The sequence below is a fragment of the Myotis yumanensis genome, unplaced genomic scaffold (assembly GCF_028538775.1).
Source record: "Myotis yumanensis isolate MYYU_CA2020_CCGP unplaced genomic scaffold, mMyoYum1.0.hap1 SCAF_6, whole genome shotgun sequence".
NCBI classification, from domain to species: Eukaryota; Metazoa; Chordata; class Mammalia; order Chiroptera; family Vespertilionidae; genus Myotis; species Myotis yumanensis.
The window spans coordinates 37,326,940-37,344,441 of NW_027223757.1; the positions used below are offsets into that span (position 1 = coordinate 37,326,940).

A 17,502-nucleotide genomic window follows, 5' to 3' on the forward strand; every position below is an offset into this window, starting at 1 on the left:
GGCTCCAATCTGATAGGGCTGGTGCCCTTACAAGAAGAGAAAGACACAGAGTTCTCTCTCTTTCGCTGCCACGTGAGGCCACAGTGAGAGTTCAGCCATCTTCAAGCAAGGAAGAGAGACCTCACCAGGAGCTAACCATGCAAGCACCTGGATCTTGGATTTCTGGCCTCCAGAATTATGAGAAAATAAATTTCTGTTGTTTAAGCTAGTCCATGGTATTTTGTTTTGGCAACCTGAGCTGACTAATACTGGAGCAGTAAATATACACCGCTTTTGTATTTTTGTCACCTTGTCACTCCTTAACACTGGCAGTATGCCTTCACTCCAACTCCATCAGAGCTGCTCTGTCAGTCAGCAGTGAGTGTTGGAGAATGTCAAAGGGTCTCATTTTAATCCCTACTCTCTGGTTCTTCCCTCTAGACTTAACTCTATCAATTTTCAACTTTTTCTTCTTTCTTCTTCTTTTTAAAAAATAATAGCTTTGCCTGGTTTGTGTGGCTCAGTGGTTGAGCGTCAACCTATGAATGATTCCCGGTCAGGGCACATGCCCGGGTTGTGGACTTGATCCCCAGTGTGGGGTGTGCAGGAGGCAGCTGATCAATGATTCTCTCTCATCCTTGATATTTCTATCTTTCTCTCCCTCTGAAATCATTAAAAATATATTTTAAAAATAATAGCTTTTAAAAAAATAAAAGCTTTATCGAGGTACAATTGACATTCAATTAACAGCACATATATGAAGTGTTCAATTAGAGAAGTTTTAGTATATGTGTGCAACTGAAACCATCACCACAGAAAAATAATGACCATCGCCATCCCTCCCACCCACCCCCCTTCCTCAAGTAACCGTTGCTCTGCTTTCTGCAACTATAGATCAGAATGCATTTTCTAGAAATTTATATAAAGGGAGTCATGCAGTATGTACTCTTTTTTGTCTGGCTTCATCCATATTGTTGTATATATCAATAGATCATGTCTTTGTATTGCTGAGTAGTAGTCCATTGTATGAATATACCACAATTTGTTTATCCGTTCATCTGGTGATGGGTATTTGGGTTCTTGCCAGTTCTTGGCTATTTTAAAATAAAGCTGCTGTAAACATTTGTGTATGTCTTTATATGGACATGTGCTTTCTCTTGAGTAAATATATAGGAATAGACTGGCCGGATCATCTGGTAAGCGTATGTTCAATTTTTTAAGAAAGTGTCAAAACTATTTTCCAAGATGATTGACCATTTTGCATTCCCATGAGCAGTGCATGGGAGTTCCAGATCCTTCTCATCCTTGCCAACAACTTGGAATGATCAGCCATGTAAAAGTTAACCATTCAAATGGGTGCGCAGTCATTTCTCACTGGGGTTTTACATTTATCTAATAACTAATGGTTTTGAACTCCTTTTTTATGTGCTCATTTGTCATCTGCACATCTTCTTAGACGACTCATTTCTTCTTGAAACATTTCTCTCCTTCGGCTTTGGTAGCAATGCACAATTTTATTCTGTCTCTGTCTCTTTCCTTTTTTTCCTCCCTTTCCTCCCTTCCTCTTGGTCCCTTTCACTGTCTCCATCATTTATTCCTCCTTTTTATCTCATTAGCTCTCTTACTGTCCCACATTCATAGGAAGGCATATAAATACACATACACATATATTCATGTATATTTATATATTCATGTATATTTTACCCTAATGCCTCCTTACCCCTCCCAGTGCTGTAGGTCTTTCCAGGCTATTACTCTTCATGCCTTCCCTCGCCTGCCCTGTGCTCCTATTTAGTGACTTTCAACATTTGCTCCCTGGGTGGATCTCAGGAAATAACTCATAAGCCTCTCAATCTCCCTGGCAATCATAACAACCCCACTTATACCTGTTTAATTATTGGTATTCCTCATAAGATTAAATTAATTAAATAAAGGAATCTATATGTTAACTTTGTATGAAAACCACAAGTGGTGGTCAAACCAGCTCATTTTTTCCTAGTCCCCATCTGCCCTTTCTTGCTTCCATGCCTGGGTATCTGAAGGGACTCCTCTCTACTCAGAATGATCACATGGTCATCTCTGCCTATCAAAAAGCTCATCCCCCAGGCTTTCCCAAATGCCCCCTCTCTGTGCTACCCTACTGAGGTGCCCAAATGGGACCTCTTTTTTCTTTAAATTCTTTCAATCACTTGTTGAATCTCTTTTATGCCTTGTGTATTTGAACTACTTGTTGGCCGGTCCCCCTTACCCACACTGGCCTGTAAGTTCCTCCGGAGCATGAATTATACCTTAGTATTACCTGATAAACTCAAATGAACAAACAACAAAAGAAAGAATAGGTAAAAATTGGATTTATCAAAATGAAAAATTGGTTTCCAAGGGCACCATCACAAAAGTGAGAAGATGGCTCTCAGAATGGGAGAAAATATTTGCAAATATTATACTTGATAAGGGGCTTGTATTCAGATTAAATAAAGAATTCTTACAATAATGAAAAGACCCAAAAATCCAAATTTGTAAAAGGGCAAAGCATTTGAATAGACATTTCTCTAACAAAGACATACAAATGGCCAATAAGCACATGGAAAGATCCTCTAATCATTAGTAATTAGAGAAATGCTAATGAAAACCATGATGAGATACCATTTACTCCCACTAGCATAGCTAAAAGAAAGAAGTGAGACAATAACATGTTCATATTATTATTCATAATAGCCCCAAAGTAAAAACAACCCAATGCCTGTCAATTGATAAATGGAGAAACAAAATGCGGTATAGCTATAGGATATCTTCCATCAGTAAAAGGGAATGAAGTACTGATACATGTTCAAACATGGATGAAGCTTGAAAACATAATGCTAAGTAAAAAGAAATCTGACATGAAGTGGTATGTTTTATGACTCCATTTATGTAAAATTTTCAGAATAGGCAAAGCTATAGAGACGCAAAGCTATAGAGACACAAAGCAGAGTCCAGGTTGCTAGGGGCTGAGGAGAGAGGGGAATGGGAGTGACTGCTAATTGGTACAGAATTTCTTTTGAGAGTGATGAAAACTTTCTGGAATTAAATTGTGGTGATGGTTGCATGATCTTGTGAATAATATATGGTAAAGGGATAAATTTAATGTAATGCAAATTATCTATATATATAAAAGGCCAAGTGACCGACTGTCCATCCGTCCGACCAACTGACTGGCTGGTACATAGGACGCACACTGGCCATTTAAAAATAAATGTTGAATCACGCATGCACAATACATATAAAGCTCTTGCTGGCACCAATCACACATATGTGTTTTAATCTGTCATTGTCGATCATGAATTTGATTGACACTTCTATTATAAAGGGCAAATGGCGATATTAAAATATTTCTTCTAATTAATTTCCTTTCAATGTGCACGAATCCGTGCACCGGCCACTAGTATCTCAATAACAACAAAAAAAGCCAGAAAAAGAAAGAGTATAGCCCTAACTGGTTTGGCTCAGTGGATAGAGCGTCGGCCTGCGGACTGAAGGGTCCCAGGTTCGATTCTGGTCAAGGGCATGTACCTTGGTTGCGGGCACATCCCCAGTGGGAGGTGTGCAGGAGGCAGCTGATCGATGTTTCTCTCTCATCAATGTTTCTAACTCTCTATCCCTCTCCCTTTCTCTCTGTAAAAAATCAATAAAATATATTTTTTAAAAAAGATGGTGTTAATCTTTAAAAAAAAAAAAGAGTATATATTGGGTGTTGACTTTTGTGGAAAAAAGAAGGCATAAATTTGTTAGGTTAGATCAAATAATTGAATCGATACCCCTCCCCTGGAACGGTCCTTTAGGCCACATTACAATGAACATTCCCTTTCGCTTAGACCACATTCCACCTGCTAAGACCATTATCTCTCCCCTCTGGACCGTCCCAGGCTCTGGACCTGCACAGAGAATTCTCTGCCCATGAAAAGCCCACCTAGAGTCCTTTAAAACCTCTGACTCCCTATTTTTGGGTGCTGCCACCATTTGGGGGCTCAGCCCATCTAGTATCCAGATGACCTAATGAATTTATAATCCCTTACTATTTTGGCCTTGTGCATTCCTCATTTGGCTACCCTAAAAAAAATTTTACTTTTGCAAAAAAAGAAATACAGGAAGGATAAAACATAAAACAATGGAGTCCCTTATCTACAAAGGGCAGAGGTGGATGAAAAGGTTATTTTATTCTAGCTAGTCAATATTATAAAGTTACATATAAAGAAAAATTATTAGCAATAAAAGGTAAAAGACCAAGTAAAGATTTGGTCATGTGTTGAGTCACTTTAGAAAAGAAGAAATAAAAGAAAGGCAGGAAGAAAAGAAAATAAAAATACATGAAAGAAGGGAAAATGGGAGAAAGAGAAGAGAAAGGGGGAGAAGAGAAAGAAGGGAGGAAGGAGAGGTAGAGGTAAAGGCAAGGAGGGAAGTACACAAGGAAGGAACAGCCTGATGTTAGCTGGTGGGTCATGGTAGCATGCCTCAGGCTCCCCTATCTTACAGGCTGACCTGGACATCAGCAGGACAGCCCCCTCGGGGAGTGTGATAGAAGAACGCATGCTGCACAGCCACCATCAAAGCATTTTTCTGAGCAGCTTGACATGCAAGAGTCACTTGCATGTTTTCAACTCCCGAATGGAACAAGAGCTACAAAAAGAAAATATAAAAGGTATTAGGAATTTCTCTCATAAAGAAAAGGGTAAATAAGCCAGTCAGAGAAAGACAAATATCACATGGTCTCACTCATACGTGGACTCTAATTAACAAAATAAACTGATGAACAAAATAGGTCCAGAGACATAAAAGCATGGAACAGACTGCGGAATCTCAGAGGGCAGGTGGGGTAGGGGAGGGGTGTGGAGAGATTAACCAAAGAATTTATATGCACATATGCATACCCCATTGAATATGGACAATAGTGTGGTGAGGGTCTGGGGGGGGGATGGTATTAGGTGGAGGAGAGTCAATGAGAAAAAAGGGGGACATATGTAATATTTTCAACAACAAAAATAAATTCTTTTAAAAAAGGAAAAGCTAAAGTTGAGAGTTGAGATCACCACTTATGCAACATCCTATATAATAAAAGACTAATATGCAAATCGACTGAACAGCGAAAAGACCGGTCACTATGATGTGCACTGACCACCAGGGGGCAGACATTCAATGCAGGAGCTGCCCCCTGGTGGTCAGTGCGCTCCCACAGAGGGAGTGCTGCTCAGCCGGAAGTTGGGCTCTGGCAAGCACAGCAGTGGTGGCGGGAGCCTCTCCTGCCTCCGTGGCAGTGCTAAGGATGTCTGACTGTCAGCTTAAGCCGTCAGTCGGACATCCCCCAAGGGCTCCCGGACTGCAAGAGGGTGCAGGCTGAGCTGAGGGACCCCCCCCAAGTGCACGAATTTTGTGAACGGGGCCTCTAGTGTATATATAAAAGTCAAACTGCAGGATGAGCTGAGATCCTTGTTCCTCAGTCACAAGACTGAATCTCCCTAAGCAGCATTTCATCCAGGAAGGCAGCCCCAAAGCTCAATTTGCTCTGTAGCTGGACACCATCAGGTTTCCCCAAATGTCAGAAAAGGATGAGCAGGCTTTAATGGGTGAGCAAACACGCATAGGGGAAGGCTCTTGCAAAACTGCCAAGATTAGATTTATGTATAAAAAATACACACACAAATTGAAGCCTGCACATACACACATAGAAGCAAAGGAAGCTATCCGAGTGACAGGAAAAAAACAGCACCATCTGACTTAAAAAAGTCAGATAAAAGCTCCAATAACAAGCGTATATTTTCAAAAGCTTGACACAAAGGTGGCTCACTACAAGTGCTTCTTTTTAATATCTAATAGAAGTTATGGCAAAGGGTGTTGCAGCCTCTATAGTTCAAACCAGGCCAATGTGCACATCAAAGGAGGCAAGGCCTTCATCATTACTTACGAAGTTGGAAGCTTTTCTTATATAAGACACCCAACCTTATATGGATTAAACATTATGATTTTTAAAGAAATACATGAGAAAATTGCTTAATTTTACTTTAGTTTCTTTTTTAAAAAAAAAATTAAAATAATTTACCTTAAGGATGGCTTCCTTTGTATAAAAACTAAATTTGCCAACTTGGTTATCATCCACCTCAGAGATGGCCAAGACAAGAGTAGTAGGAGAATATCTGCAAGAAGAAACATGTCACTGTTTCAGGCATTGTGCTGTGTCATTAGTCAAGAGATGCCTATTCTGATGGGACAGAGTGGCCTGTGATCAGCTCTGGGACATCAGTAGTAACAGCAAGTGCAGATGTTCTGCAAGACTTGATATTTCCACTCGAAGACTGAAGGGCTCTGGGGTCTTTTCAGTCCTTATTGGACTTGATCTCCCTATAGTTTCATTGTGGTGACTATCCACTCTGGAGCAGTTGAAATTATTTTCTCTTGATCACTATACCACTGTTTTTCTCCTGTTTTTCCTCTTGCCTTCTTGACCTCCCCACTTTGGCATGTGGATTGTCTTGAGCCAAAGGCAATTGAAACCCTGCCGGCTTCCAGATACGTTTACCTCTCCCTTAAAGAATTTAAATTAAAGGCCTTGTCTATAATAGGAGTTTATCACCAGAGATAACTTTTTATGACTTCTATCTAGGCTGGGGCAAACGTCTAATTACTGAACATCTGAGCATCTGATCTTACTGTCCTGAGAATGACCTTCCTCCCTGCTGAAGCCCCAAGGTGCCTTGCCTCATTCCTTTGCTCAGAAAGTTATTACCTCATTTTTCCTTTCCCCTCTCTGAACCTCTCATGTATATGGGGTTCCCATAGAACATATATAATTAAATTGAATCATTTTCTCTTATTAATCTGCCTCACGTTGATTTGACTATTAGACCAGCAGAAAGAACCTAAGAGGGTAGATGGAGAGAAGTGCCTTCCTCCCCACAGCCTCATCTACTCAGGCCCCTCATGGACTCAGACCCCCTTGTCCACTCCCTAAAAGTTGTCCAGTTCTAACTCTCTCCCATTGCCCTAATGGTCATCTAATATTCTTTGTAACCATGTTTCTGCCTTTGTCCATAACTATGAGACTCTATTATGTAATTTAATATGTATGACTTTTGGTTTCTTTATCTATGACTTTATGTAAATGGGATATCACTTATCTCATATATGGCTGTGACAAATATTAAGTGGAATAATATGCATGAATGTACTTTTTAAAATGTAAGTCACTATGCTTATGTTTGATATATGTTGTTGTCACAGCAGAACTCCAAAGTGGCAACTTTAAGAAATGAACATATATAAAACAAATGCAAACTCCAGACACAAATTTCTTGGATGCATAAACCGTTCTCTAGGAATTCAGAAGGTTCCCCAGATCGTGCAGAATCTCTGGGTCATCACTGGGAGGACCATCACTGCTTGGCCAGGACACAGAGCACTTGGGCCACCTGTGTTATTTGGTTGATTCTGACTGAACAAAATAGGCCTTATTTCATGGCAGTGTAAAAGATCAGCTCCAGCAGGAGGCCCTCGAAGAGAGAGAATAGCTTAGCTCTAGGTTGGAGACTAAGCCTTGCCTTCAGCTTCTATGAGATCCCTCTATATCCTAACAATAAATTCTCTTTTTGGTTTAGCTAGTGTGACAGGATAGAGCGGGGGACATTTTGCCTTCAGAGGACATTTGGCAATATCTGGAGACATTTTTGATTGTCACACATGGGAAGAAGAGGTATTACTAGCATCTGGTAGGTAGTGGTCAGAGATGCTGCTAAACAACCTCTGATACACAGCCCCCTACAAGAAAGAGTCACTCTGCCCCAAATTTTCATAGTGCCAAGACTGAGAAATTCTGAGACACTGTATTCTATCATCCCAACCCCTCCATTCTACCCATGCTCTCTCTGAGGAAGATGAGTCCCTTAACATATTAATATACTAACATATCCAAGTTGTATTTTGAGCAGGGATCCACATCAGCAAAACCAAGGTGACTTTCCCTCCTTGGAGTCACCCTTGCCTTCCTTGGGTAGGTGGGACCAGGACCAGAAATCTCTAAGGATAGAACTAGGGCCTTCAGGGGGAGGGCAGACTAGGGGGGAAGGAAAGAAGACAAAAATTTCTTCTCAGCATACATCAAAGGTGGACTCTCTGAGGGGAAAAAGATCCCTTTAACTAAATGGATTCATGATCTGTTAGTGGCAGGAGTGTTTGCTTTCTGCCAATGGGCATGAAATAGAGGTTTCACTGGTTTGAGTCAGCTTCTTTTATTGACCAACAGAAGAACCTCTATAAGATATTGCCATACATGTTAGATTTGTACATTGTGTTAGAATTTCGAGGAAACAGTGCTCAAAAACACTTGACTGACTTTTTCCTGGTCCCAGGGAAAGTGAGAGGAGAGACCTGGATTTCTGATCCACGGTTCTTGCCCCATGAGACCAACCCTCACACCCCTTTCTACCCAGAAGCAACATAGTCAACCCAGGTAGCTGCCTGAGCCTGTGATTCCATCTCATTTGAACTCTCTGATCTGATTCTTCCATTTCTCAGTTACTTGATGTTTTTAAATCAAATTATTCCCCTTGATTGAGACCTTATTTTCCCCTCTTATTAAGAAAAAGGAAGAAAGAAAATAAATGGCATTATGGCAGACAGAATAGAAATACAATTAGAAATACAATTGTATTTGTGTGTCTAGTGGTGGTAGAAATTTTTTTCACTAGTCATTCATTCTACCATTACATTATTTTTACTTTGACCCTCTTAAGGCTCACCTGTCTACGCGATCACTGTTCTCCAGCAGAGAGGTGATAAAGACAGGAGGTGGATGATCCACCTTGTCCTTGTGTGTTGCAAATTCAAAGTGAACAGGCCTCAGATGCAAATGGAACTCTTCAAAGCCCATCTCCCATGCCATTTTCTTATAGAGACTAAAAGGGGGGAAAAGAGCCAACAACATTTACTATTTATTTTCCCCTAAAAGGAAACTAAGTGGTAAGAAAACCAAAGCATTAGAATAAGCACAAAAGCAAAAGGCAAAATAAAAGTAACACAAGTAGGACAGGAAGTGAATGAGTCACAAAGGTCTTCTGTCTGCCCTTTGCCATGACAGTTGAAAATAGAAGTAACGTAGGAGGAGATGTGCTTGGCTACTTCCTTAACTCTCATTTCCTGCAAGCTAGTTTCTGTCCCCAGAGTCCTCACCAGGTCACCTATACTGCCCTCAATACAAGGTTCATTTTCTTCCCTTGGAACTCTTCACGACTGGCCTCTGTCCCTTTCTTAAGGAACATTGCTCTCCTGGGCCCAGGATGTCCATGCTCCTACCTTGTGACCACTCTCTCTGTCTTCATTGGCTTCTTCTTGTCTTTATTTTCAAATCCTGGTGTTTCCTGAGGCTCCAAACCCAGTCCTCTTCTCATCTTCTCCATACTCTCCTTGGGGTGTCTGCCTTCCAGCCCCACACCTCAACAGTCCCCTCTAGGGACCCCATCTCCATCTTGCCCAACTCTGAGTTCTACTCCCACAGCTTGCAGCAAGGCTCCATTCGGGCGTCCCCTGGCATTTTAGCTCTCTGTGTCTAGAATGCCTTCTCCTCTTCTCTCACCCCCATTCTAACACATTTCTCCATCTTGAGAAATTGGCACGTTAAGGCTGAGTTCAAATGGCACCTATATTAGTTCTCTAGGCTGCTGTAACAAAGTACCATAACCTGGGTGGCTTACACAACAGCAATACGTCTCACAGCTCTGGAGGATGGAAACCTGAGGTCAAGGTGTCAGCGGGGTTGGTTCCTTCTGAGGGCTGTGAAGGAAGGCCTCTCTCCTTGGCTTATAGTTAGCCATCTTCTCTTTGTGTTTTCACATTGTCTTCCCTCTGTGTGTGCCTTTGTCCAAATTTCCTCTTCTTATAGAGACACCAGTCTTATGGGATTAGGGCCCAGCTCCGTAACTTCATTTTAACTTGATTTCTTCTGTAAAGACCCTATCTCCAAATAAAGTCACATGCTGAAGTACTAGGGTTAGGACTTGAACATATGAATTTGGAGGGGGGTGGGGGGGAGACACAATTCATCCCATAACAGTCCCTTTTCTATGAAGCTTTCCCTGATCCCCTTAAATAGAACGAAATACTCCATTTTCTGTGCTCCCATAATATCTTGTTCACATGACTACAGTATCTTATCAAACTGTATCAGGGATGACTTTTACATTGTGAGCTCTAAGATTTATGATCAGAAATTATGTGGAAATAATATCATAGAGGTTAATAAATATCTTGACTTGTGGTTTAAATTTATATATTCTTCTATAATACTTTCTAGTTATGCAATCTTAGCCAAATTACTTAACTTTCCTGAGCCTCTACTTCCTCACTGGCAAAATGTTTGCAAGCTACCTCAAAAGGATATTCTGAGAATTAAATGAACGAATACACATGAAGTTCCCAGTACAGACCCAGGCCTCAATAGGCCCTCACATATGGTTGGTGGTAGATGACTGGACCCTTTGTGTGTACAGGGCCTCTCATGAAGATCAGAACACAATCGAACTCACACAGGTTTGCAACAAATCCTCTAGTTCCATATTCTTCCTGCTTATGGAACATGTCCACTTGGATGTCTTACTATCACCTCACACTCATACCTAACACCTAACTCATTCATCTTTCCCTCCCCTTACCTGCTGAACCTTCCACACCGTTCAAGGCCGGAATGGTGTCACTGCCTCTCCTTTGTCTAGCCCTCTACTGTTTCTGCTCTGCTATTCAACTTCATTACAGTCAAGAGAAAAATCCAGTCAATATTTAGAGTGTTGGTATAGGGCAGGCCTGGCCCCAGGTGATGAGGTACCATGGAAAACAATACACACAGGGCTTTTGTATTCAGGGAACTTCCACTAGCAGGAAAACCAATAAACCAATATGAAGCATCTCATTACATGGTAATGTGCTAAATGGAGAGGAAGGCCAGGTGCTAGGACCTAGCCTAGCTAAGTGGTCAGGGAGGCACGTAGGAAGGCCTGGGTGAGAGCAGGAGCAAGCCAGGTGGCCATTTCAGCAATTTAGAAAGTTTCCACAGGCTGTTCGGGGGGCACAGAGGGGGCAAGGCTTGTAGGCAGGAAGCCCCGCTGTCTGTTACCCCCCACCAGACCCTCAGTGCCCCCACTGACCGAGCTAAGTGTGCGCTCTCCAGGCTCATTTCTATCAGCCGGTGGCGGAGGGTCACAAGTTCCAGAAGTTTGGAAAACGTCTCCAGGAGCAGCACACGAGCGCCTCGGCCTTGGTTCTGTCCTTCAGCTGCTGCAGACTTAAGGCCAAGCAGGCCTATCTCCTCCACAAGAAAGGGATCGCCCATCACCTTCGCTGAAAGCAGCTGAGAGAAAACCAAGTATTTTAAAAATATATGTATATATTTTCTTTCCAAAAGAAATATCACATATTAAGAAAAATGCTATTAGTAGCACAGATTCTGGATCCAGATTTTCTGGGCTCAAATCCTGGCTCTGCCACTTAAAATCTGTGAGATTTGGGACAATTTACTCTATCGTGTTGTCTCTTAGTTTCCTCATCTGTAAAGTGGGGATAATAACAGTACAAAATAGGCACTAATAGATACTAAATAATTACCTAGAAGGGATATTAAGAGGCTTAAGTGAGTAAGTAGCTGTAAAAATGCCTGGTACATCGTATTTGCTGTTATCATTATTATAAATCAGGGGTCCTCAAACTTTTTAAACAGGGGGCCAGTTCACTGTCCCTCAGACCGTTGGAGGGCCAGACTATAGTTAAAAAAAAACCAACTATGAACAAATTCCTATGCACACTGCACATATCTTATTTTGAAGTAAAAAAACAAAATGGGAACAAATACAATATTTGTATTTGCATGTGGCCCGTGGGCTGTAGTTTGAGGACCCCCTGTTATAAATGTTTTAAGCCAAAATAAAGAATAGAAATGACAAAGACAACCTAAATAGAAATAGCAGTCCTGATACCTGTCGAATATTTTATGGCCAATAATAATAATAATTTCTTATAAGCCCCTCTGATCGCCTTTCAACAATTCAAACTATTTTAACCAACATTAACTCGTTTATTTTCACAGGATCCCCATAAAGTGGGCGTCACAGATGCCATGATTTGATCTGTGAGGGATCTGAAGCAACACTGGAACTTTCTAAGAGTCACACAGCAACACCAAGAGTACATTCAGGCTTCCTAATCCCAAGTTCAGCCTTTTTACAGGACACTAAACCGCCTTTATTTTTTTTAATATACTTTTAAAAGTATATATATTTTTATTGATTTCAGAGAGGAAGGGAGAGGGAGAGAGAGATAGAAACATCAATGATGAGAGAGAATCATTGATTGCCTGCCGTCTGCATGCCCCCCACTGGGGATCAAGCTCGCAACCGGGGCATGTGCTCTTGATCCCCAGTGGAGGGCATGCATGGGAATAGAATCGTGACCTCCTGCTTCATAGGTTGAAGCTCAACCACTGAGCCACGCCCACCCTGCTAACCTGCCTGTACAGCGCTCCTCCACTCAGAGCCAACGCTGGGCAACTTGTGAAATAATCCCGTTATTTTTAATGCCCTCCTGTCGTGGTCAGTTCCTCTACTCTGACACCTTTGCTACTCTCTAATATACCATTCCGAAAGGACCCAGTTTCAAGACCCTGATCTGCCTTTCTAAGTTTGGCTCCCTGAGCATGTACAAACTCCCCTATCCATCCATTTATCTACCAAAAGCCTTGTCTCTCAAGGATGCAATTTCTAGACTCTTGAAGTCTTCCAAAAGTGATAAAGTTATTAAACTAATTCCTACATGTCCTCTGAGGGTAATATGTGCTCTCTTTTCTGGCCTAATACAAAAGTTTAATTTGAATATTTATCATTTCTAGATCCAAATTTGAACACATTTCAAAAGTAATAATTATTAAAACTGGGAACCCAGATAAGTATCTTAGATATTTACTATGATTTACAAGAGAATTTAAAATACATTTTAAAAATCTGGTACCATGCCCTGGCAGGTGAGGGTCAGTGGTTAGAGTGTCAGCCTGTGAACCAAAGGGTCATAGGTTCAATTCCCAGTCAAGGGCCCATGCCTGGGTTGTGGGTCAATCCTCAGCCCCAGTTTGGGGGGTGGGGATTACGGGAGGCAACCAATCAATATGTCTCTCTCATATCAATGTTTCTCTCTCTCTCCCTCCCTCCTTCCCTTCTACTCTTTATAAAAAACAAACCAAAAAAAATAGAAAAAATATCCTGGGGTGAGGATTAACAACAACAACAACAACAACAACAAAACACTCTGGGACCAGACTACAAAATGAAAAGAATCCTCAATAAATTGTAGGAGGATACATGACTGGTAATTTGAGGGGAAATTTAATTTTGAGCCATACCTCACACCACACACACACCAGATAGAATACTAAATGGGTTAAATATTTTTTAAATAAAATGAAAATCTTAAGAAATTAGAATAAAATAAGAAATATGAAAAATCTAGGGGAAGATTTGCTTTCTGGATTTAGGAAGACAGAAGAAATCACAAAGGGAAAGATCAACTATATGAAAATAAGTTTCTGTTAAAAACAAAAAGACAAATTGGGGGAAATATTTGCAGAAAACATGAAGGATGAAAGGATTAAAGTTTTTATTTAAGAAGAGTTCATGTGAGTGGGTAGGAATAACATTAGAATTCGAAGAGATAAATAAACAAAGGGAAAGAACAGAAAATTCACACACACAAAAATACAGTTTATAACCAGACATTTATAAGAATATTTAACCTCAATAAATACCAAAAAAAAAATTGACAAGTCCACCTTTTCCATATATGTATATATTGGGACCAACATTCTATGCTTACACCTAATATTATACAATGTAGCAGAACTGGTGCTCTTAAACATTATTGATGGCATTGTAATTTGGCACAACTCTTTTTTGTCAATTTTTATTGAATTTATTGGGGTGACATTGGTTAATAAAATTATACAGGTTTCAGGAGTACAATTCTATAATACATCATCTGTATATTGTATTTTGTGTTCAGCACCCTAATTGGCACGCTCTTGACAAGCAATCTGCCAAGATGTTAGCCAAAGACTTAAATTTTGTTTCAGCAATTTCACTTCCAAGAATTTATCAAAAAGAATTAGTTCAAAATATGGAAAAATCTATAAGCACAGAGATATATGTACCTTATAGCATTTTTAATAATATTGAAAATTTAGACACTTATTTGAATGCCTATCAATAGGCGAATTGTTAAGTAAGTTATTATTCATCACTTAGAGAATTATGCAGTTATAAAAATGAGTATAAAGACTGGTTAGTAATATAGAAAGATACATAATATGTTAACTGAGAAAAATAGGAGATAGCATTGTATGAAGTGTATGATTATAATTTAACATGCACATGAGGAATAATTTATTTTTATCAACTTAACATTAATTTAAAATAAAATAAAATTTTAGTTTGGGTAGGAGGGAATAGAAGGCTGAGCCAGACACGTGAAACAGATATTTTTGGCATCTGGGGCCCTTGAAAATTCTTTCATATATAGCAAGTGAAAACCCAGGCTCAACTGTGACAGCCTTAACTAAAAACAAAAGAATTAAAATCCAACTGCAAACACCAAGTGAGTCATTGGACCACAGCTTGAACCATAGATCATTAGAGCTGGAAGGGCCTTTAGAGGTCATCAAACTCACCTACCACCACTCCCCTTCAAAGACAGAAACATAATGTTCCACAATAGGAAAGTGAGGTTCAGAGAGGCTAAGACACCCAGTCAAAGGCACACAGCACGTTAATGGCAAGGCTGAACTTGAGTCCAGGTCCCTGACTCCACATTCAGTCCTCTCTCTCCCCTACCAGACCTCAGCTCAGGACAAAAGGAGTGAATTTTAGAAAGAGTCTTAGTGGAAAGAAAACATATCATTTTTAATAAAAAATGTATATTGTTAAAATATAAATAATAAATCAGAAAACACTTCTCACATACCTATGTACATCTCCCTTTTAATTTCATTGTAGCAGCATCCTGATAAACTAGACACTTTGACACCCCCCTCCCCTCAAAATCACATAAAAATGCTGGCAAGGCCTAGGATTATGATCTGTCTCTGGCCAAATAGGGGAGGAATAGAGCCAAACAGAAAAGCAAAGCTAAGTAGTAACATCTGGGAGGAAACATTCCCTTCGCCAAGGACCCACCTTCCCCCCTTCAGAGAACCTACATCTTTCTGGAGCTGTGGGCTGTACCAGCACTCGGGCGTGGCTGGGGTGAGCCACACGTCCAGGGCCAGCTGTAGCAGCCGCCTCTCCAGCAGGGCGAGGCCGCTGGGTGATGCAGGCCTGCAGATGTGGCGGGCCTCCTGGAAGAGGTGCTCGAGGGCTCTGGGGATGAGCGATGCCAGGCCCAGGGAAGGGTGGAACTCCAGCAGATAAATGTTTTTCAATGCGGGGCTTTAAAAGAGGAGCAAAGAATGACAATTTTACACAATGAAGAACTTAATCTCTTTCCAAAAACATTTGAATTTTATAAAGACCAGTAAAACAGCTCCTTTAAGCCAGGACATTTTTTAAAAAAAACACACAGGAACTTGAAAGGGCCTCATAGGCCGTCCGGGGAACCCTTCAGATTATACAACATGTTCTTTACTTTTATATGAACCCTTTTAAACTTGGAAGATATGAGTTTATTCTAAAAGTGAAATAAGAGTAAGATTCTTAAAATATATACAGCAAACCTGTCAACATTTCAGTAATCAATATTTAGTCAAATATTTGAAAACAGCCCGGCTGGCGTGGCTCAGTGGTTGAGGGTCAGCCTATACACCAGGAGATCACGGTTCAATTCCCAGTTGGGGCACATGACCAGGCTGCAGGCTCCATCCCCAGTAGGGTGCATGCAGGAGTCATCCATGTTTCTCTCTCATTGATTTTTCTATTTCTCTCACCCTCTCCCATCCTCTCTCTGAAATCAGTAAAAACACTTAAAAATATATTTGAAAACACAGTAACTTAAAAGTGACTAAATAGTAAACAAATAATTTCCATGGTTAGTTTCTATTTTTACTTGAGTCTTTACCTCCTTTTCCCCCAAAATGTTAATGGACAGAAACGATTTTTAAATTCTGTGTACTACTGGAATCATTCACGTCTGCCATGAGGATGCTATGTTTTATAAATAAATGAGGCTGGAAATGATAAAAGGCTTGTCTGTGGGTATTTCTTTGGAAATGGAGGATATAACACAAGTCAAGGGCCTTTGTATTCCTACATGGAACCAAAGAATAGAAATACTTTTTAAATCTATGCAAATGGATCCCTCTTAGTCCTAGATCTTAAAAAATACAACCTTCAGGAGAAAAGGAATCTTAACAAGCAAATAACACTTATTTTTGAGACTCTTCTGACAAGACTTAGTATTTATATAGGCCTAGCATGTTCTGCCAAAAACCATTTTCTGTACAGTAGAGTCTTGCCACAGAAAGTTTCACATACACAGCTGGTGTCTGCAGCTGATTACAGTGAAGAAATCAGTCCTGAGAAATGTCTGTGGAGGAAATGTAGTCTTGTGCCTGAGACCCCAAGGACTCTTTCTCAAGAGACAAGGTTGAATCTCAGCTATGACATCTCCTGACACCCCACTGTCTCCAAGATGATCCCACAGCCATGTGGAAATTTCCCACCGAGAGTCTGCCTATAGCGCCACACTGTCCACCTCCCAGGGGCACAGGGCCATGCCTCTGCTGCTCCCATCTGTGAGAACACGAGTGCACTCCCAACGCACTGCCTACTGTGTGTCAGTGCTCAACAAAGACTTGTGGGATGTTGAGAGGAGCTGGACAATATTTCCACTCATTTGAAGGCCATAGAGAAATTGTGATCTCAAGTTACATAGACCAAATTGGGGCTTGTCAACCACTTCCCAGTTCCTTCTTTACTCTCTGAGGCTGGAAGGGAACGGGGGTGGGGGCGGTGGGGAGGAGGGGAGAGGTCATACTACATATCAAGGGTGTTTTAAAGTATGTGACCTCTCTGAGTGGTCTCGGGAGATTTAGTTTGCTCCTTCAAGGGATGGGGGACCACAAGGTGAGTCTGCAGAAACCTTTTTGGTGATACTTGCTAGAAAAAATAAATTCCTCTTTGAGAAACTTTTAAGGACATCAAGGTTCATGTATGTCAGCTATGTGCAACCTCTGATTGTATCTTCCGATGGCATTTCAAGAGCAACTGCTTTTTTTCTTTTTTTTTTTAGGTTTTCTCAAGGAAGTGAAGATTCTGCACCCAGTGGTATAAGTTTAAATTTGAGCCTCCTATTCTTCATTACTTAAAGCAAGTGATACCGAGGGTGCGAGGGAGTCCCTCTTCTGTGGCTTTTATAGATATTCTCCCATCTCCCCAAATACTTGAGAGGCGCTTTGTGCAATCGTGTTCAGACTTAACATCATACCCTTAACTTATCTAGGGGATTAAAAGTCAAATGTCTAAAGACAACACCAGCTTA

At 40.8% G+C, this 17,502-nt stretch overlaps 1 protein-coding gene across 6 annotated transcripts in view; it reads right to left on the reverse strand.

Moving 5' to 3' along the window:
* Positions 1-17,502, reverse strand: part of LOC139012275 (uncharacterized) — a 159,067-nt gene that overhangs the window by 77,625 nt on the left and 63,940 nt on the right. For all 6 annotated transcript variants that reach the window (XR_011471844.1, XM_070417957.1, XM_070417958.1 and 3 more), the window contains 5 exons: positions 15,227-15,455; positions 11,139-11,341; positions 8,742-8,897; positions 6,050-6,143; positions 4,495-4,632 (listed from right to left, as the gene is read on the reverse strand). Coding sequence is in view for 5 of the 6 variants with exons in the window: in XM_070417957.1 (XP_070274058.1) it covers positions 4,495-4,632; positions 6,050-6,143; positions 8,742-8,897; positions 11,139-11,341; positions 15,227-15,455 (820 nt within the window). In the remaining variant the exon portion in view is untranslated. The remainder of the gene's footprint in view (positions 1-4,494; positions 4,633-6,049; positions 6,144-8,741; positions 8,898-11,138; positions 11,342-15,226; positions 15,456-17,502) is intronic.